At 40.6% G+C, this 22,277-nt stretch overlaps 1 protein-coding gene across 1 annotated transcript in view; it reads left to right on the forward strand.

Moving 5' to 3' along the window:
• The window catches only part of YIPF7 (Yip1 domain family member 7), a 52,205-nt gene extending 30,157 nt beyond the window's left edge, over positions 1–22,048 (forward strand). The window contains exons 2-6 of the mRNA XM_077814590.1: positions 3,737–3,853; positions 5,387–5,553; positions 7,811–7,956; positions 15,849–16,030; positions 21,687–22,048. Of these exons, the coding sequence (XP_077670716.1) occupies positions 3,738–3,853; positions 5,387–5,553; positions 7,811–7,956; positions 15,849–16,030; positions 21,687–21,849 (774 nt within the window). The 5' untranslated portion in view covers position 3,737 and the 3' untranslated portion in view covers positions 21,850–22,048. The remainder of the gene's footprint in view (positions 1–3,736; positions 3,854–5,386; positions 5,554–7,810; positions 7,957–15,848; positions 16,031–21,686) is intronic.
• Positions 22,049–22,277: the final 229 nt, after the last annotated feature.

The raw sequence follows: 22,277 nt of genomic DNA on the forward strand, positions 1-22,277 counted from the left end.
AAATATCTGGTGCTAAAATGCATGCCAATCGAGAGTTATCTTTGGGGATTGCTAAAGTACCCTATTTGTAAATCCTTACCATACTAGACATTTTGTAGCAACCCAGATTATAGAACACGCATCCATATGTATATTCATTTATGCAGCATTTATGAATGTTATATGCATGCTATATATTATTACTATTACAGTAGCGCCTAGAGGCTTAGTTGAGGACTTCATTTTACTGCGTTTTATATAATCATGTAGTAAAAAAACCAGAGACTTTACCCCTGAAGATTTTACAATCTAAGTTAAAATTGGGTTTTAAAAATCCTAGAACTTCCGCCCCCTCCCCCCCCACCACCAGTGATTGCTTAGTATTGTTGTTAGTAAACTCTTGCATGTGGTATTAAATGTCGTCCATGATACTGACAGGTTCTTTTCAGTCATTTGCATCTGTTCAAAGGACAAATTTAGAACATTATAAATAGCACAAGCTCATCTCTGTTAATGCAACAGGATATCGTAGTTGTTTTTCCAACATATAAGTTCAATGTACAGGAGGATTTTTTACTTAATATAATGAGAGGTATGTTACCTACATTTAGTTCCTAACCATTTAAGAAATTGAGTTTACATCTTCTATAATACATGAATTTTAGTATACTTTGAAAAATAATGGCTTGTGATGTTGTTTCGTACTTTAGAGCAATGTGAAAAGCACCTCAGTGCATAAGATGTGCTAGAAATTAAACTTTAAAAGATTTAGATTGTGTTCTAAGATTTATTACACTTGAGCTCCTAATTTTTTATTGTGCATAACTCAGAACTAGTGTCAGGTTTCTAATAAACCATGTGTTACTCAATTTAGCAAACATAAATCAGTTTTTCCTAAATTAGGGAAACCTATATGATTTGTTTACTGTTAAGAAAACACTGATATATGATGTGTCTGTTACTTTAAACTTTTCTGATAAATGAAGGGATCAGGTTCTAGCAGATTAGTCTGATTATGGGATGTAATATGAAACTTTTGAATATACAGTTCATATGCACCCCAAGGAATTACTGATATTTTTAACTTTAATAAGTTGTTTTGGCAAAGAGTTTTTCTGTGAGCAGGATGTGCTTGAGACATGTAAAGGCTAGGCAGCAATTGTACAGTAGTCTAGGTGAAAAGCATATTTTGAATCAGGAATGTGGGATGACAACAGAAAGCAGGGCGAGGTAAGGAATGCAGAAATAATACAGAATCCTAAGTCAAATATTAAAATCCAGCAAGAAGTCAAATCGGACATAGTCATGGTTATAAGTCAGGCTGCTTAACTTCTATAAATATTTTAAAGAGTTTAACCTTTTAAATGCTGGCATTTTCTAGACTGCTTGCCAAATGAATATTCATTTACACATTTGGGGCAAATTCTGCTCACCCACTGGCTCTGCATTGCCTAAGTCCCTGGATGCAGATGAACTAATGCAGTTCTTCTGAGCAGGAACTGCAAGATTTTGAGAGGCTGCACAAGGGTCAACATCTTTGCCAATCATGGGGTATCAGCATATTTGTACTAATTGTACATAAGAGACTCAGTCTTTAATCTTGTGGTGGCCCCATTAAAGAAAAAGGGATTCCATATGTGAGTAAGAGTGGCAGGTTTGGAACCAGTATATTGGACCATAGTTACCTGTAATTAGAATAAGAGAGGCACCTCAGTCAAATTTGGGAGTGCTACTGACTTACTAATGCAAGATGTATACAGTGTGTAGAATATTTTATTAATTTCTATAATGCCATAAACATGTATGACACTTTACAGAACAAATAAGACATGGCTGGCCCCTGTCTTGGGGTCAACTCACTGCTGGTTGTGCCTCTTCCTGGCGATCCTTGAGATTAGCTCTTCCAGCTGCTGCATCCTCCTCTGGCGGTATCTCTCTCATTGTCCTTTTGTCCTGCTGCCCCCTCACTCCAGGAACTTCAGCCTTCTCCATGACTCGGCCCTCCGAGTGGGTCACCATATGTATTCTCCTTCCTGGGGTGATGTAACAAAATCTTTCTCCGACAAAGTGTCCCAGGCAGCCTGCTGTCCTCTGCTTGGCCTGTGCCACATCTGCAGTGGCTGGTAGGAGAACTAGTGTAAAACCAGTGTAAATGGTTTTGTATATCTAGTTTATTACTCAAATTATACAATATTTCATCCCTTTTTAGATCACCAATTAAAATAAGTACATCTCCTGCAACTTCAATACTCCAATTGGAATGCTGATATATAGAAATCCTATAACCAAGTTCTGTAAAATTTCCATTTCCCAATTTTAAGCAGCCCATTATTTTATGATACTCATGCAGTATATTAAAAAAAGCAATACTTAGAAAATAGTTATATATACACACTGGACATCAATAAGTTAAAGCTAGAAATTAGATGAAGGCCTTCCAAAGGGAGCAGTGGGGGTAAAAGCCTAATTTGTTTTAAGACTGAGCTTGATAAATTTATGGAAGGAATGGTATAATGAGATTGCCTATAATGGCATATGGCCCATCCATGAACTATTAGCAAATATCTCCAATGGCTGGAGATGGGACAGGAAATGGGGAGGGCTCTGAGGTATTACAGAGAATTCTTTCCCAGCTGTCTTGTCCACATGATCATCATATTTGGGATCAGGAAGGAATCCTATCCCAGATCAGATTGTAAGAGACGCTGGGGGGTTTCGCCCCCCTCAGCAGCAAGGAGTGTGGGTTACTTGCTGGTTTGAACTGGAGCAGTGGTTCTCCACTGTGGTCCACTGCTTCTTCAGGAAAAGCCCCTGGCAGGATGGGCCAGTTTGTTTACCTGCTGTGTCTGCAGGTTCAACCAATCGCAGCTCCCACTGGCCACGGTTCGCCACTCCAGGCCAATGGGGGCTGCGGGAAGGGCGGCCAGCACATCCCTCGGCCCGCACTACTTCCCGCAGCCCCCATTGGCTTGGAGCGGCGAACTGCGGCCAGTGGGAGCTGCGATCGGCCGAAACTGCAGATGCGGCAGGTAAACTAACCAGCCCGGCGCACCAGGGGCTTTCCCTGAACACGCAGTGGCCTACAGTTGAGAACCACTGAACTAGAGTAAATGATGGATTCTCTGTAACTTGAAGTCTTTAAATCAAGATTTGAGGACTTCACTAACTCAGCCACAGGTTCTGGGCCTACTACAGGAGTGTGTATGGGGGTCAGGTTATATGGCCTGAGATATGCAGGAGGTCAGACTAGATTATCATGATGATCCCTTCTGGCCTGAAAGTCAATGAGTTATTGTCTTCAATTCCCAAACCACTCTTTTTAAAAAAGTAATAGCTCATCTCACTAAGTCTCAGACATGGTCATCATTTTGTTTTAAAATAGGAAAATGAATCCTTCTAAACCACTGTTGACTGAGACGTTGCCTCTGAAGTCACTTTTGATAATGCTGCCAGGCAGGCAGTCATGTGAGATTTCTTCAGAGTTAATAATTTTTTAAATCTCCTTAAGTTTTTAAAGTAATACACACTAGCACACATGAGAGCTGGCAGGTAAGAAATTATTTCTATGGTGATACCAAAAGTGAGCTCAAATTGTATTTATTTCTGTCACTTCAAATTAATGTTAGTTCACCTTGAGAAACTACGCATCTAAGTTTGAGGCTCTAGAGTTTACCATTCGTTATTTCAATTTAGTACTTCTAACAAAAAAAAAATAGAGATTTACTTTAATCAATATTATAAATCTTTTTTTCCCCAGAATGTCAAACTTTGAGCAATCTGAATCAGACTTTTACCAGTCTGTCTATGCCACTGATATTCAAGATCAAGGTTATAGCAATTCAGGGGCCCATGAAAATCTTTATGGAAGCCAAAAGTAAGTACTCCATGTAAGAAGAAAATATTGATTTATTTTAAAAAAGGGGGTTTTCATTTAGCAACAAAGTACAATGTCTAATTGCCAGAAATGATGTCAAAATGTTCAATGGCATTTAAGGTCTCATGTGACTAGCCAAATGGATGCAGTAGCAATAGAAAGACAGAGAACATTTCCCTCCTCCTTCCCACCCGCGCTCCTCCCGCACAGGTGGGACTATTTAGTCTTTCCTAGAGAGAGAGGCTCTGATGAAAGGAAAACTCTGGGAGGTTCCCATCACCAAGTTTTCCAAAAATGATGCTGTCATAGCAGATGGGATTTTTGCCCATGTTCCCCCTTAATCAGAGAGTTTGTAGAGGCAAGGTGATCCACTAAAAGCCAGGTTAATCACTCTCCCCCATTCCCTTTGGGCTCCCTGACAGCACAACTCCTTTGGATTCCCCTAGCCGCCACTGTTTATGGGACACACCCCACAAGCCCTTTCCCTGCTGCCTTCAGCCAATCATTTTCCCATCTCCATATCCCCAACACTATTGCAGCTAAATGGAATGATGCCAGGGAAACAATTAAGTCCCCCAGTCTGCACAAGTGATCCAAGGATCAGGCCCCCTCTACCTTGATTTGAGGACTTCAATAGCTCAGACATAGGTGAGAGGTTTATTGCAGGAGTGGGTGGGTAAGATTCTGTGACCTGCATTGTGCGGGAGGTCAGACTAGATGATCATAATGGTCCCTTCTGACCTTAATATCTATGAATCTATGTTGAAATTCACAGGGAATAAGAATGGTTTGTGGGTTAAGACTGGGGATCAGGGGATCTGTGATCAACTCCCAACTCTGCCACTTACCTCCTGGGTGACCTTGAGCTAATCACTTTATTCTCTCTATACCTCATGCCACATGAGCAACATGGCTTTTCCCCACCTTTTGTCTATCTTCACTATCTAGAGTGTAAGGTCTCTGGGGACACTATATATATATGTGCAGTGCTATATATAAGCCCAATGAGGGCTTAGTTTTAGCTGGGGCCTCTAGGCATTACAGGAATACAAGTACACTACATAATAATAATTAGGAAATAATTAGGCTTCATGTTATTAATACTGATTTTTAATCACACATTGCTAGAACTTTTTACAGGTGTTTAAGAAAAACATACATTCAGATATAATTATATATATTCCATTAAAATAGATAAATAAATTGAAGGTGTCATTGAGGCTATAAAGTTTAAAAAAAAAATCAGGTTGACCTTGCAACCTTAAATGCCCTAGTGTGTGCCTGTATTATGATCATTTGTAATCATGAAATTAAAGATAATTTTATCCTGGGGACCCCTTCCTTATTCAGTGTGCAAGGTACAATGAAAGAGGAAGGAGTGCAGTGTATTTAGGTAGGGAGGGAGCTGGTAGTCTGATCACAAAGGAAATACACCAGTGGACAGCTTTGGGTTATTGTGAGGTTGATTGTCACAAGTTGCCTGTTTGACTGACTAGTACTTACCCAGATGTCTAACTGTACTTATTGTTGTAGGTGCCAGGCACAGGATTCACCTCAACCTGGTGCTTTTGTCCCTCTAGAAATGCTTTCGTCTTCTCAAAGTTACATAGGCCAGATTTTGCACCCAACATACAATCCAGAGTTTTTATCTCACTCTAGTTATGCTGACAGTTTTGATGAAGAACCTCCTTTGCTAGAAGGTAAAGAATTAAAATATTAACTTTGTGTGGCTGCATATATATATATATATATATATCATTCTCTTTGTTAACTCATGAAAGTCACTAGAGAAATATTAATATCCAGCAGAGCCACCGCCCCCAATTGTTAGACTTGATATTAGCCTGTACCTCTCCATCACTTCAACCAAGATCCCTGAATCCTGCAGGATGGACATCTGCCAGAAGCTGGATCCTGCAGTTCTTGCACACTCCAAATACCCATTAGTGGGGATTTCAGGATCAGGTTTAGAGAAGTAAAAAGGGAGAGTGTGTCCAAGGTCTTGCATTGCATCCATGCAGGCAGATCTTTGTACCAGGGCCCAGATCCGAGCCACATATTAATAGGTATTAGGTATTGTCCTAAACTGGAAGTAATATTAAATCCCCTAGCCTCTTCAAAATAAATACAAACAACCAAACCTCACCTCATTTACATTTGTATTAGCATACCTTGTCTCAAAACCAGACTTTTTACAAATTCACTTGGTAAGCTTTTGTATAAGAACTGTAACTTTTGGCTAGTTGACAACACACAATCAAAATCCTTACTTGTGCATTTTAAGAAATAATAATCAATCCTAGACTGTCAAATCAGAAAAATTTACTGTTGATTTGTTATCTTGTATTTCTAACATAGACACATGTTTATGATTGGAAGGGCAGTGCCACAATTTGCATAGAAAACAAAAGTATTAATTCATTTTTATGGCCCATAGATCATATACTTTACTACCACTAGGTGACAGCATAACAATAAATTTTGTATTCAGGCTTCATAGCAATTTTCCCCCTCTGTATTTATATCCCACAATAAGACATCATGTGAGGGTACTTATAATTAATAAACATGTATTATAATATAGTTTGCATACCTAGTAATAAATTTACTAGTTAAGAAGACTTAAGGATGCTTATTTCAGTGGAAAACTGGAGAAAGTTTGTGCACCCTGCATACCTTCAGCTAGTTGACCATTAGACTGTAAAAGAGGTGCTGTTTATTATAAACAAGGTATGTTCAAGTCTTAATACTTTTAGCTAATGAACAGGTGAAGATTTCTTTCTATTTACAGAAATATTGCTGCTTTATAAGTAACAAATAGATAAGGGTAAAACTGGACTTGTTTGTCACTGATTCAACATAATGAAGCAAAGTAAATTCTAGGCACATTCAGCCTGATCCTGCACCATTGAGGTTAATGGGATTTTTACCATTGACTTCCGTAAGAGCCAGATTGTTGTGCCTATTGTAAATAGAATGTAGATGTCCCAAACCTGCAAGCAGCAAGCACCACACGCAGTTAACAAGGCTGTTTTGATCCACAAAGTTCCAGAGGTGTTCAGATCTGGGGTGTGGGTCAGGCCCATTTCCAGTTAAAATTTATATTTACAGTAGCATAATTAGAAAGAGTATAGACCGTATATCTGGTCTCAGTGTTCTCTCTCAAAAACAATGGGCTGGCAGAGTGCAAGACTTGGACATCTGCTTTTTGAATTGGGTGTTGGTCCCACAAATGCTGGCTATCCAATTCCAATATTGTCCTAACCCGCACTGGAGCATTACAGGAAAAAAGTTATTCCTGAGAGTTTGAATATTTCTGCAGAGATTAAGGATGAAATCCTGGCCCCACTGAAGTCAATGACAAAACTCCCATTGATTTCAACGGGGAAGGATTTCATCCAATATTGAGTAATCCACAGGAATAATTGTGTAAGTGCAAAAAACCCATAAAACCATACATAAGTTATTTTTGCTTTTCCTCCAAGGGAAGTGTGTCATGTTTTTAAATGCCTCTAGCAATACAGCATTAAGACACTTCTCTTGTCAGATTTCCACAATTAAAGCATGTATCTCTGATGTCCTTGATGTTCTAAAAAGCCTTGAATTCTGCAGTTACTGCTGATCAGCATATTATTTGAGGTCTCCATTAATAAGATTTTAGAAACATATATATTGTAAAAATAGGAAAACCAAACATTATGTGGACAGTGTTGTCAGTATTTTTGGTCTATCACGTAAGATTCAATTTAATAAATTATCCCAGCTTGAAGTCAGAATTCAGTCCTAAAGACACTGTACGAGAAGCTGGAATCAGAATACATTTTACTGCACTCTTATTTCCTTGTGGAAAAAAAAAAAAAGCGGCTCATTTTGTTACTTTGGACTTGTGGTATCTAGTGGATTTGTATATAAAGGCTTCTAAAAATCATGGATAATTATGGAACTTTCCTTTTGCAGAACTTGGGATTAATTTTGATCACATATGGCAGAAAACATTAACAGTTCTAAACCCAATAAAACCAGTGGATGGCAGCATTATGAATGAGACAGACCTGACTGGGCCCATGGTTTTCTGTTTGGCCCTTGGAGCGACACTGCTACTGGTACAGTAAGGCAGAAGTCATGAGATTGTAAAGTTCATAACTGTAAAATAACAACTATGTGCAGTTTTGGAAGATGCTGAGCAGGTACAAAATGAAAAAGTTATGACGAGATAACTGGCTCTGTGGATGAAGGGAAAGCAGTGGACATGTTGTTCCTTGACTTTAGCAAAGCTTTTGACACGGTCTCCCACACTATTCTTGCCAGCAAGTTAAAGTAGTATGGGCTGGATGAATGGACTATAAGGTGGATAGAAAGCTGGCTAGATTGTCAGGCTCAACAGGGTAATGATCAATGACTCCATGTCTAGTTGGCAGCCGGTATCAAGTGGAGTGCCCCAAGGGTCAGTCCTGGGGCCGGTTTTGTTCAATATCTTCATAAATGATCTGGAGGATGGTATGGATTGCACCCTCAGCAAGTTTGCAGGTGACGCTAAACTGGGAGGAGAGGTAAATACACTGGAGGGTAGGGATAGGATACAGAGGGACCTAGACAAATTGGAGGATTGGGCCGAAAGAAATCTGATGAGGTTCAACAAGGACAAGTGCAGAGTCCTGCACTTAGGACAGAAGAATCCCATGCACTGCTACAGACTAGGGACCAAATGGCTCGGCAGCAGTTCTGCAGAAAAGGACCTTGGGGTTACAGTGGACGAGAAGCTGGATATGAGTCAACAGTGTGCCCTTGTTGCCAAGAAGGCCAATGGCATTTTGGGATGTATAAGTAGGGGCATTGCCAGCAGATCGAGGGACATGATCGTTCGACACTGGTGAGGCCTCATTTGGAGTACTGTGTCCAGTTTTGGGCCCCACACTACAAGAAGGATGTGGAAAAATTGGAGAAAGTCCAGCGGAGGGCAACAAAAATGATTAGGGGATTGGAACACATGACTTATGAGGAGAGGCTGAGGGAACTGGGGATGTTTAGTCTTCAGAAGAGAAGAATGAGGGGGGATTTGATAGCTGCTTTCAACTACCGGAAAGGGGGTTCCAAAGAGGATGGCTCTAGACTGTTCTCAGTGGTAGCAGATGACAGAACAAGGAGTAATGGTCTCAAGTTGCAGTGGGGGAGATTTAGGTTGGATATTAGGAAAAACTATTTCACTAGGAGGGTGGTGAAGCACTGGAATGCGTTACCTAGGGAGGTGGTGGAATTTCCTTCCTTAGAAGTTTTTAAGGTCAGGCTTGACAAAGCCCTGGCTGGGATGATTTAATTGGGGATCGGTCGTGCTTTGAGCACGGGGTTGGACTAGATGACCTCCTGAGGTCCCTTCCAACCCTGATATTCTATGATTCTATTCTATGATTCTATGAAATGTTTCTTCAGCGTCTATTGAGAGTGGATATAAGAACATCTTTTTGCTGTACAGTTTGTATATACAGTATTTAAATATAAAATTACACTTTGATGTAACACAGGTAAAATGCTTTCAATAAAAGTATAAGAGCAGGGCACATTTTCTGGAGGCTTGATATACACCGAGAGAGAGAGAGATTTTATACAATGTATGTGTCAAGGAGACTCCACTCACTCACAAGGAATCCACCACATGGAGCAGTTTGCAGGATCAAGACCTAAGTTGCAATACTGCCAACTCTAGCAATTTTAACGTGACTCTAGCGATATTGGGGTTTTTTACCTGTCTCATGAAAACATGATGAAAGGTGCCAAGTCACGAATTCCCCCTTATTCAAAATGGCACCATCTCCTATTATTGTCAAAGGGGCTGAAAAAAGGAAGATGGCCACCATTTCCCTACAGTCTGTCTGCATGTGGAAGTGAGACTTCTCTCAACAAGGTTTGCTGCCACCTCCCCCTGTTTCCAGTGAGATTGAAGCCATCCCCACAGGCAAAATAGCTGCCACTTTGTGGTTCAAGAAGCTAAACAAGACCCAGGGACTGTGAGGAGCAGCAGAGACACTGTGAAAGTTGGATGGGGAGAGTGAGGAGAGGCAGAGCACTGCGGAAAACAGGAAGAAGGTTTAGGAGTTGCAAGGGAATAGGGTAAAGAGGGGTTTGGGGGGAAGAGGGAGGCTGGGGGAGGTGCAGAGGACAGTGATGGAGTGGAAGATTGAGGGGATAGAATGTTAGCTCCCCCAGCCTCAGGGCAGGGTAAGAGGAGTAAGAGGTAAGAGGAGTCCCCTCTGAGCAGCCAGGGGAAGTCAGCATTGCCAACTCATGTAGATTGTTCGCGAATCACAGGATTTTGGAGGGATGATGTGAGAAACTCCTCTGATCCCGTGATTTTCAGAGCTGGGCAGAGTTGTGTGTAAAAGCCTTGGAGCTAAGGACACAGACTTGTCCTACCACTGAGTCCTGCCTTCCTGTGTGAGCTTATAGCAAAGAAAGGGTCCTGTGGCAGAAGGAGGCAGGGAAGGGTGAAGTCAGAGAAGGGGTGCTGCTGGGTCCCAGGTAGAGAAGTCAGGGGGCAGCAAGAGGCAGCAATAGGAAACAGATGGCAGTTCCCTTATCTTAGGGGTGAGGAGAGGGTAAGTGAAGTCTATATCTGAGCAGCCAGAGAGGCATGCAATTTTGTGTGCATTAAAGGTTGGCTTTTCAGCCTGCAGTTATCACACACACATTGGCAGAGGAATAGAGGAGAGTTAAAGCCAAAAGACAGCTGAAAAATGTGATTTGATAATGGTTATTTTACAATTTCATGCTTTTTTGGGGCCAGTCTCATGATTTTTGAGAATCTGACTCATGATTTTCGATCTGTGGGGTTTGGGCCACACTGAAATTGGAATGAGACTAGGAAGATATTCCAGCATGACACACACCCTCAGTTTTGTTGCTATTGCAAAATGGACCTCTGTCACTATTATTGTGGGGAAGGAAAGAATTCTTGAAAATCTCTCCTTGTGCAGCTAGCAGTCAGTCAATATGAAAATGTGAACAATCTTCAAAATATCTTAGTTTTCAAAATTCGCCATACTTGTCAATTAATGTTGGTAGTACTTTTTTTCAGATGTCCTTGCAAGCGTAAAAAATGGGCTGTATTTAAACTTCTTCCCTTCTTTCTTATTTCCCGTCCCCCATCTCCTGCCTTACCCCTCTCCTGCTATCAAACAGCTAGTTAGTAGAAAGCTGAACAAGAAGCTACCAAAGACTCCTAATTCAACCATTGATCAGAGACAATGGGGATCCCCTTTGCTACTAAAGCATTGCACTGGTTGTTGGCAACTGTATATCAGAAAGGGAGTGAAAATGCGTGGCAATTTTGAGGAATGGAGTGCTTCCCTAGCAATGGGGCACTCTAATTCAGGGGGTGGCAGGGAGGCTCTAATTCTCTATTTCCTCTATGATAAACTGCTGAATCAGAACACTCTTACAGATCCTAGGAATATTTGTGGAGTGCCTTGAACATGCAAACTTCAGTATAAATAGCGAGTATTGTTATTTATATCAATGAAAAAGCTGAAGGGAAGGAGGCAGAAGAGTGAGGAGGGAAAGTAAGGAAACAACAGGAAAAGAGAGTGGAGGCCAGGTAGAAGAAGGCCATAGGAGAAATGCTATTAAATCCTATGATTACACCCAGAAAACTGGTGGGAAATGCCAGAAAAAAGGAGAGGAGGAAAGAAAATATTCGTTATTTTGTTGTTTTTTCAGTTATTGCATCCCCACCTTTTTTTATAGCAAATGTTACTAAAATACTATATTCTAAAACATCATTAGAAATGTAAGCACTGAGACTGCTCATCCTGAGGTGTAGAAATACGAGGCCTGATTCACCTGTTACCCCAGTTTTAGGCCAGTGTGACTCAGAGGTGAAAGTAAGCTGGTATGCCCTGGTACGGCATACCGGTGCGCCGTACCGGGACCGGCTTTCCCAGATGGCAATTTAAAGCTCTGGGGTAGCGGCGGCGGGGCTCCGGCGGGGATTTAAAGGGCTGGGGCAGTAGCGGCGGCTGGAGCTCCGGGGCACTTTAAATCCCTGATGGAGCCCAGCCGACCCTACCCCAGGGCTTGGGCAACTGGGCTCAGGCGGGGATTTAAAGGGCTCGGGGCTCCAACAGCTGCTACCTCAGTGGAGCCCCAGGCCCTTTAAAGCTCTGCCATAGCCCAGAGCCCTGGGGTAGTGGCAGCCGGGATCCCCCAGGGCTCCTCAGTGATTTAAAGGGCCCAGGGTTCTGCTGCGGTAGCAGCAGCTGGAGCCCTGGGCCCTTTAAATTGCCCCTGACCCCAGGGCTCCCAGCTGGAGCCCCAGGCCCTTTAAATCAAGATTTAAAGGGCCCAGGGATTTAAAGTCCTGCCTCTTCCGGTTGAGGCCACGCCCCCTGCTCAGGACTCTGGCGTACCGGTAAGTCCTTTAACTTACTTTCACCCCTGCTGTGACTCCAATGAATGAGTGAAACTGTAATAATGCGATAGTGAATCAGGGCCAATGGGCAGATTGAGGCACGAACCATCCTTTTGTTCTGTGTAAAGTGTGTAGGACAATGGGGCCCTAGTCAATGACTAGGGCTCCTAGGAATTACAGTCATGCTAATGATAAGGTTCAGTAAACAAAAAATGGTTCAAACCCATATGGCTGTGCCAGACTATTGTCAAAACTTCTGACCTGTAAGAATGCAGGATTTCATATGCCATCTAACAATTTCAAGTTGTTTGGTTTTATCTCTGATATATTTGAATGCTGAACTGGCTTTTCAGCCTTGCAAGCTGTGGTATACCTCTGAATGAAATAATTCTCTTATAATAGGAATAGTAACATAATTTAACTGAAGGCTTGTTCCAGAAAATAATTTATAAATTACATTTTGTTTTAAGCTTATTGCTATGCAAAAGTTCTTCAAATGATAGCCTTTCTTTTGAAGATTAGTAAAAAAGGAAGGACACTAGTAAGGATTGTGAGAGTGGGAGTAATGCCTGATTCTCCTGTCCTGCAGGCAACTCCATTACAGTTAGAGGTGACAGACAGCAGAATCGGACCCAGAGGCCTTGGGTCTCCACTGCTCTGCACCGTGCGTACTCACATTCGTGGAGAGTGGGTATAAAATGCCACCAAATCAAACTTCTGCATTCACTTGCACAAGTGGTAGCATTTTATACTCACTTTACACAGGTCTGAGAACACAAGATGAAAGGCAGTGGAGAATCCAGGCCCAAGATTTTTATTTTATTTTAATTTTGTTCCTTCTACGAGACTGAGTGCACTAAATTTAACACATCCCAGTTCAAATTCTGCCAAACTAGTAGGGCCTGATTCTGATCTCATGTACTTTGGGACTATCCCCATTGAAGTCAGGGGAGCTACACTGGTGCAAAAATGGTGTGAGAAGAAAATCAGGGCCATCACCTTCAGTTATATCCTCTTTTTTTCCCTCCTTTCTACTGCACCAGACATAAATTCTCTGTAAATCAAACAGTGCTCGAAGTGGAATTTTCATTTAGCTGCTAACCTCCCTTCTTTTGTCTCTGTCATAGTAATTTGTTAATCTTAGATTAAGCTTCCAAGTAGGGCTGTGTCAATTAATTAAATACTCTGAAACAATATAAAATATTAGTTGATGATTGTTGTTGCATCTGTCTGCAATACAGCATGTATCAGTTGATCTCTAAAAACTATTGCCCAAACCAATTGGAAATGTTAAACCTATTAAAAACCTGCAATGACTCCAATGGTAGTTGTTAGTAATCTGATGTAACAATTAGGGTTTTAAAAATATGCATATCTTTTAGGTTAATATGAAAGGGCTATAACAGAAGCTTGAGAAGAGGTAAGGTGCCCTAACCAGTATCAGCATGGTCTATATCAGGATGGAGAAAGATACAGTATTCTACACTTGAGCCAGAGGTGTAATTTCCAGCTGGTGTAGACGTAACTGCGCTAGTTCTGATCAAGCTATCGCACTAAAAATAACAGTGTAGCCGCGGTGGTGAGTTGGGTTAGTTCTTGGATAGACTCATACTTCAGAAGGCTAGCTGCCTGTGATACTGCAGCTACACTTCTACTTTTAGCACACTAGCTTGATGCGAGCTAATCTGGGTATGTCTAATTGAACTGGAAACTATACCTTCCATCTCCCATGTAGATATACTGTCAGTAATGAGATATAGAGCTTTTTACTTCTTGGTCACTGTTTCAAATCTGGCACAGATCAGTGGTGCCTGCAGCTTGTTGCTACCTAATCTAAAGACTGTTGATTGGACTATTGGAAATGATGGTGGTGAGGTCAGTGCAATTTCTATTCTAATCTAATCCATATAGGTACTTATACCATGCTCATCACCGTAGTATCTGAGCACATTCCCGGAATGTGTTAAGCAAAATGACTAACATCTCTCATGTTTGTTCTTTCATCGTCTCTCCAGGGGGAGAACTGTGTGTTCAGTAGAATATCTTATTTGGGATTTTTTTACGATCTATACAAATGTATTTTATTTATATATATATATATATATAGTATACTCATGTTGGAGTATGTTTATGTTTAGAAAGCAAGGTCAAAGAAATGTGCCTTTCACTTGGAGTGGAAGGTGGTGTGGTTTGTGATGGCCCTTAGTTCCTTGAGGAGTTAGTTCTACAATCTTGAGCCAGCCTCTGAGAAAGTTCTGCCTCCTGCGTAGACAAGCTTTATCCTTATGGTAAGAAGTTCCATTGTGCCAGAGGCGCAAAGTTGATGACCTTGGGTTACAACCCAGAACTCTAATTCCTAAAAAAACAGGTGTCAAAATCTCAATACCACCCCAACTGTTAGCATTCAGTCCACTTGTTAGCAGCCTGAGAGGTCAAACATTTCATGTGGAATGGGTACTGAGCTACTCTCTCACAGCTAGAGGTGATTCATCAAAATTAGAATTGGAACGTCATGAGTAAATTTGTGCTGTGGCTGCTGCCTGTATTGTACTTGCTTTGTGGATAAATTAGAAGATATGTCTCCAGAGCTGTCAGGCCAGGTACCTTTCACAAGCATTACATTCACTAAAAAGAAATTCTGAAAAAGAGCTGGAGAATCACTCTCCAAATGGAGCAAAAAAAGATTTGCTGATGGTTACTGGAAAGATTAATGTGGCAGAGAACATATACCATGAAGAAGCGGAGTCACAATACTTTGTGCTATACATGCTAGGGTTGGGTTCAGAAGCAAACAGTGACTTTCCTATCGTAGCCAAGGGAAGGAAGGGATAAATTCACCCTGAAATTCAACATACATCCCCCAAAGGTTCACAAACTTATCAAGCCTGGTCAGAGTTTAGGGTTTGTAGGGGAAAGAGACTCCAAGTCTTGCCAAGTATGGTGTTTTGTTATGAAAGATTCAAACTGCTGTAATGAAAGGGTACATGATGTCCCCAATGCACAAAGGAAAACAGAAGTGTTGCTATCTACTAAACAGATTGTGTCCTTGGTAATTTTTAAGAAAACAATGATACATAATTACAAAAAAGTAGTACGGCATCCCCACTAACCAATCTAGTATGAAATGTCTGAAGTGACGGGCCTCCCACCACTTTTCTTGGGAGGCCCACAGCCTCACATCTCCTAATCCGACAGATTTTCCTGATATTTAACCAAAAGTTTAATTTAGTTGTTTTTATCTTCGGACTCCTAACACCTTCCTGAGTCTCCCTAACCATTTCCTGTCCTTCATTGGAGCCTGATTAGTACAAGGAAATGGAGAATTGAGTTCTGTATTTCTATCCATTCAATGCAAATTAAAATATAAATTATTAATGAAACATTTATCTTAGGATATTTTGATTTGAGGGGAGAAAAAATCCCAAAATACTGGCCTTGATTCTGATCACACATAAAATGGCATAACTGAAGTAAGTGTAAAATATGTATAAGCAGAAAGAGGATCACACCTCATGCTTTCATTCTGTTTCCTCCCAGTGTTTCATGATTTATGGTACATGTGTGCTGTTTTGTACTTACTCATATTTATTTCAGGCAGGAAAAGTTCACTTTGGCTATGTATATGGCATCAGTGCTGTTGGGTGCCTAGGAATACATGCTTTACTGAACCTGATGAGCATAGCAGGTGTCTCGTATGGCTGTGTTGCCAGTGTACTGGGCTACTGCCTGCTACCCATGGTGGTCCTGTCCAGCTGTGCAGTCTTCTTCTCACTACAGTAAGTATCAGAGTATTATGGCAGAACCCATAAGGATTACTATAATTTAGACTAGCGTTATACAAAGGTTTTTAATACTAAGACTAGAGGATACTTTATATCGCTAAAAATTGGAAGGAAAATATCAGTACATGAAGGAACGAAAAAGAATGTTAGTATTTTCAGGTGGAAATGGGCAAATTGTGTGTGTGAGAGAGAGGGTGTGTGTGTGTACTTTTAGTTCTAGAATGGTTCAGAGATCTGTCCCACTTTATATGAGCCCCAAAGTTTGGTGAATTTGGATAAATAGTTCCAGTTTGGAACTATCTTTATTTAAAATAAATTTGTGCTCAAAACCGAGGCTGGCTTTGATTTGACAGATCTCCTTTACTCTGTTTTTTGTTTTGTAAAACCACACCACTACTGGTTCAAATCCAGGTTTCAACTTTTTTGTACTAACCCTCCGTATTTGGGTGGGTTTGGGTAAATAGTTTTAGTACTGGCCCATCTCTAATTTCAACTGCCTTCAGCAACATAAATCTACTATCCTCTGTGACACCGGCAGACCAGGTGCCAACTCTTGCCAAGGCTATAGGCCTCAGCCAAGCACTGACAAATTCATTGCTGGAAACTAGCCTGTTTCACCTATGTGTTAGTATGGTTAAGATGGATATTGGCCTTATAACAATGTATTTAGAATTTATTAAGTTGCTGCATACATTAACCTCGCTTATAACTTCTTCATCACCTGCTATAAGGTAATATTTAAGTTTTTGCTTTGTAACTGTAAAAAATGTTTGCTCTTAAACTGTGAACCCAGTCAGGAGGGATTGTCTCCTGCCTATCAAAACTAAATGGGCCATCAAAATACAAAAACTTTGTTAATTGCCCTTTTGCACCCATGCAAAGACTATATGCAAAAGGGCTCATCCCATCAGCTTGAATTCTGGAAGAAGGAAATAAAAATAACTGATAAAGAAAAATTTTAATCTTTTTTTCTGTTTCGACTCTCACAAGGCTGGAGCTATAAAACTGAAGCAGAAATCCCTAGGGTCAGTCTGTGTTAGCCCTAAAAGACATTCCGAGCTGACAGATTACTGTAACTCTCTCACCTTTTAAAACCATAAGACTAACTCATTTGTGTATTTATGCTTGCCTGCTTTAACCTTGTAATGATCCTCATTTCTTTTCTTAGTTAATAAATCCTTTGATAGTTTACTATAGGATTGGCAACAAACATTGTCTTTGGTGTGAGATCTAAGGTACAACCTGACCTGGGGTGAGTGACTAGTCATTTGGGACTGGGAATAATCTGAATATTTTGTAATCTTTGGTGTAGAGCAACCATCTATCACTAAGTCCATCTTTCCTGGGTGGCAAGATAGATTGGAGTGCCCAAGGGGACTGTCTCTGACTCCATGGTAAGATTGTTATACTGCTTTAGGAGTTCACACTTGTTACTGGGTTCGTGAAATCTAATTATAGATTATACAACCAGTTTGGGGTCTCTGCCTTGTGTTTTAACAGTCTGCCCTGAGGTCAGTAGTGTTGTTGTATCTCTGTCGATCGCAGGATATTAGAAAGACAAGGTGGGTGAGGTAATATCTTTTATTGGACTAACTTCTGTTGGGGAGACAGATAAGCTTTCGATCTTACACAGAGCTCTTCTTCAGGTCTGGGAAAAGTACTTACAGTGCCACAGTATGATCCCCAGACCTGAAGAAGAGCTCTGTGTAAGCTCGAAAGCTTATCTGTCTCCCCAACAGAAGTTAGTCCAATAAAAGATATTACCTCACACATATTGCCCTGAAGTGCACACTCATGGTTGTGAACCACTCCAGACAGCATCACATCCTCTCATTGCCATCCCTTGTCATGACCCAGCTCTGTTGTTACACCTATGAGAAATCAGCAAACCCTTAACGATTAGCCTAAGGTGCAATAGAGCAGGTGACTGAGGGGTAGTTGAGGCAACTCAGCAAAAAAGTACTATAATTAAAAAACTAATTGCAAGGTTTAAAAAAAATAGTATGACTATACATATATTGGACTGCCTGTTGGACTGTAAGCTCTTTGAGACAGGGTCTGTATCTGCCTCTGTACAGTGCCAAGAACAAGGAGGTCAGGGCCCTGACCGGAACCTCTGGGCACCACAGCAAAATAGATAATAAATAGTATCTCCCCACTTATTAAACTTAAAGCCGATCTATTTTATTTCTATTTTGTTTTTAACACCAAAAAATATGGAATGTGCCTTGCATAGTTAGAAGACGGTAGCTAGAAAATGTAAATCTGCTCTCAGTTACTTTATTTAGAAAAGCACCAATTAAGTGTAAATATTGTTTTTCAGCAAATGTTTTTGTTGGCATAAGCATTTTTAGCACACTGACAGTGTCCTTGCCTCACATTTCCATGGATCTGTTATGGTCTATCCTGGCCATAATCCATGTATTCAAGAGTTTCTATGTTCTCCCTGACATGATGGACAGTCAGGGAACCCTCTGTTGACTCAACTATATATTTACTTGATTAACCTGTTTAATAATCTGGATTTATAAAAGGTGCACATATGTATTTACAGTACAGATGGGGCTAACTCCAAAGCAGCTGTTACAGTTGATCAGGGTGCTGGTGTCTGCTTCAGAAAATCCCCAAGCACATACAGTATATTTGTAATACGCTGTAAACCTACTAAAAGTCTATCTTTAGAAATCCAAAAATATTTACAGTGGTAGCTCTTAAAGCTTGCCAATTTTATCAGAAATAGATAAGATTACATCAGTATCTGCAATGTTCCCTTGTGCGTCCTTACTTACAATAGGAAATGCCTTCAATACTACAAATACTGAGGTCATCTAACTGCAAGCTATTAAAGGCAACTGGCAGTTTTCAAGGAAGCGTTTATTTGTTTTTTAAATACAGCTGATCAAAATCATCAGAGAAAACATAATATTGTTTTGTGATTTTTTTTTTCTTCTTTGGTCAAAGTTTGAAATTTTGATTAAGCATTTTGTCAATTTCTAATTTTAAATTTTGTGAATAGCTTTAGTTTAGTCTCTTTTTCACAGAAAATTTACCTAAGATAAGTTACAGAGAGAATTCTGTAATTGGAACCGAGCTCATTCTCTTAGCAAAGATAGCTGTTAGGTCATAAACATGAAAATTGTCATTTTTTCATATTTTTGATGCAAAATTAGCAATTTCATTTTATCTTTGAATGAAATAAAATTTGGGATAAGGAGGGTGCAAAATGGCACAAAAGAAATGGCCAAAATTTTCATGGAAATATTTGTGAAACAAAATTCAGTTTTTCACAGGGCTACTCATGTCAATCTAAGATGGCAATGTGCCTAATCACAAGCTGATTACATTTTCTAGGGGTAATAGTGTCTGATAAGAATAGATTTAAATAAGCAGTTTGCTGATCTCCCTTCCTCATCCCCACCCCGAAAACCCTTCTTTAGACAAAATCCTTGAACAGAGCGAATATCCCATTTATTTGGGCTGTGTGCTAAGGTAAGTGAGCATGAGGCTGAAGAATGGAATCCTCGGGCCCAGTCTGCAGCAACTGGTGCACAGATGTGGGCCCATCTACAGGCTATGTGAAGACGTGGTCAGCAATTATTCTCCAACTTTGTGCTCTGGTCAGTAGCTCCATGCTGTGTGCAGATCCCAAGCACCTATCCTGGTACTAACCACGTTCCATGTTCCTGTGCAAATTGCTACCTCCGAGTTTGGCTCCGTGGCACACAAATGCAGCCTGCCTGAATAGGCTCTGTTGTCCAGTCCTTCAATGCATCATAAGCACAGCATTTTCCTTGCATTTTGAGACTTTTGTGCTCCTGGAAGGTGCCTGAGGATTTGGCCTTCATAGACACCACTGGCACCAGGGCCATACTGGTGCTAAACCATTTATTCCAGCAGAAATGTGCTGTGAGACTGAGAACTGAATCTTTAAGTGCAGCTAAGCAGCTCTTGGCTGACTGGGGAAAAGGTGACTTTATGTCATCTTTCCATCACTATCAATCCTGGAGCCAGACTGGAGTGGACAATTTGGCCCCCAATGCAAAGCAGAGCAGCCACAGTTCTACTCTAAATTGCACCATTTTCTCAATGCCCCTGTCAAGGTTCCTCCCCCACTCTGAACTCTAGGGTACAGATGTGGGGACCTGCATGAAAAACCTCCTAAGCTTATCTTTACCAGCTTAGGTCAAAACTTCCCCAAGGTACAAAATATTCCACCCATTGTCCTTGGACTGGCCGCTACCACCACCAAACTAATACTGGTTACTGGGGAAGAGCTGTTTGGACGTGTCCTTCCCCCCAAAATACTTCCCAAAACCTTCCACCTTACTTCCTGGACAAGGTTTGGTAAAAAGCCTCACCAATTTGCCTAGGTGACTACAGACCCAGACCCTTGGATCTTAAGAACAATGAATAATCCTCCCAACACTTGCACCCCCCCTTTCCTGGGAAATGTTGGATAAAAAGCCTCACCAATTTGCATAGGTGACCACAGACCCAAACCCTTGGATCTGAGAACAATGAAAAAGCATTCAGTTTTTTACAAGAAGACTTTTAATAAAAAATAGAAGTAAATAGAAATAAAGAAATCCCCCCTGTAAAATCAGGATGGTAGATATCTTACAGGGTAATTAGATTCAAAAACATAGAGAACCCCTCTAGGCAAAACCTTAAGTTACAAAAAAGATACACAGACAGAAATAGTTACTCTATTCAGCACAATTCTTTTCTCAGCCATTTAAAGAAATCATAATCTAACAAATACGTAGCTAGATTACTTACTAAAAGTTCTAAGACTCCATTCCTGGTCTATCCCTGGCAAAGACCAGCATACAGACAGACACAGACCCTTTGTTTCTCTCCCTCCTCCCAGCTTTTGAAAGTATCTTGTCTCCTCATTGGTCATTTTGGTCAGGTGCCAGCGAGGTTACCTTTAGCTTCTTAACCCTTTACAGGTGAGAGGAGCTTTCCCCTGGCCAGGAGGGATTTCAAAGGGGTTTACCCTTCCCTTTATATTTATGACAGCCCCCCAAAGTGCTATTATGCTAGATGGGAATTTCTACTGCACAGCATGCACCTGCTACATCCTTTCCTTCTCCTGACATGCTTCTAGTATGTGCTCTATGCCAGTGGGGCAGAGAAGGAATTATGTAAGAGCCAGTGTGAGTGATCACAAGTGTGTGATACAAGACATTGTCTTTTCTCAAGCTCATATTCCCTACCACACATGGCCTCTAGACCATAAGGCTGCCTTGGTAAAAAGTGCAAATCCATATAGCTCCATTTAAATCATAACATATTGTGCATGTTGTTTTTAGCTGCTGGGGACTTCTGTTCACTTTGAAATTTAAAAGCTCAGAACCCAGTTTTGCTTACAGACCTGGACAAAGTAGTTGGAAGCTTGCTAGTCTTCCAAGTAATACCATTGACAGAGCTGTTGTTTCCATCTGAAATGGATCAATGCCATTTTGCTTGATGTTTTATTGTTTTAATTCACTGCTCAACCTTGACTTTCATTACATAAGTCATTCCTTGTTTGTACCAGTGACTACTGCCGTATTAACAAGATCTTAGACATGAACTAGACTCTGATAAGATTTCATTCTGCACATGTTAACCAGTGGATTCCCCTTGTTTTATTTTTGCTTCATAGGGGGATACTTGGAACTTCCTTAGCTCTGATTATTATTGGATGGTGCAGTCTGTCAGCTTCCAAAATTTTTATCTCTGCATTAGCCATGGAAGGCCAGCAGCTTCTCGTGGCTTATCCCTGTGCTCTACTTTATGGACTCTTTGCACTTCTGACTGTTTTCTGAAATGTACTTTGTGGCAGCCTGATTATACTCTATTTGTGTGGGTGTTTTTACTTTTAGTCCTCCTAGATTCACATTAAACTCCATTAACAAAAAATAGATTGTGATTTACCTTTTATTTTCTTAATCGATGATGGATAAAGAAATAGAAACAGGATGATAACTTTAATAATGACATTCTAAAAGTCTCAAATCTTAAACATTTTGCTCCGATACTAATAAAAATAAGGTATTTTAGGGAGGAAATCTGCAAAATAAAATGTCATTTTAAAAAATGATTGTGTACTTGCAGTGTTTCGATGGGGATAATATGTATTGTGGAAGGGGTAAGTGAAAAGCAATAACAATGCAGTATTTTATAGGCATACTAACTCAAGTGAAAAGTTTAAAGTCATTGTTTTAATGTAAGTAATGTTCAATTTGGCATTTTA

This window comes from Eretmochelys imbricata, chromosome 4, assembly GCF_965152235.1.
Source record: "Eretmochelys imbricata isolate rEreImb1 chromosome 4, rEreImb1.hap1, whole genome shotgun sequence".
NCBI lineage: Eukaryota > Metazoa > Chordata > Testudines > Cheloniidae > Eretmochelys > Eretmochelys imbricata.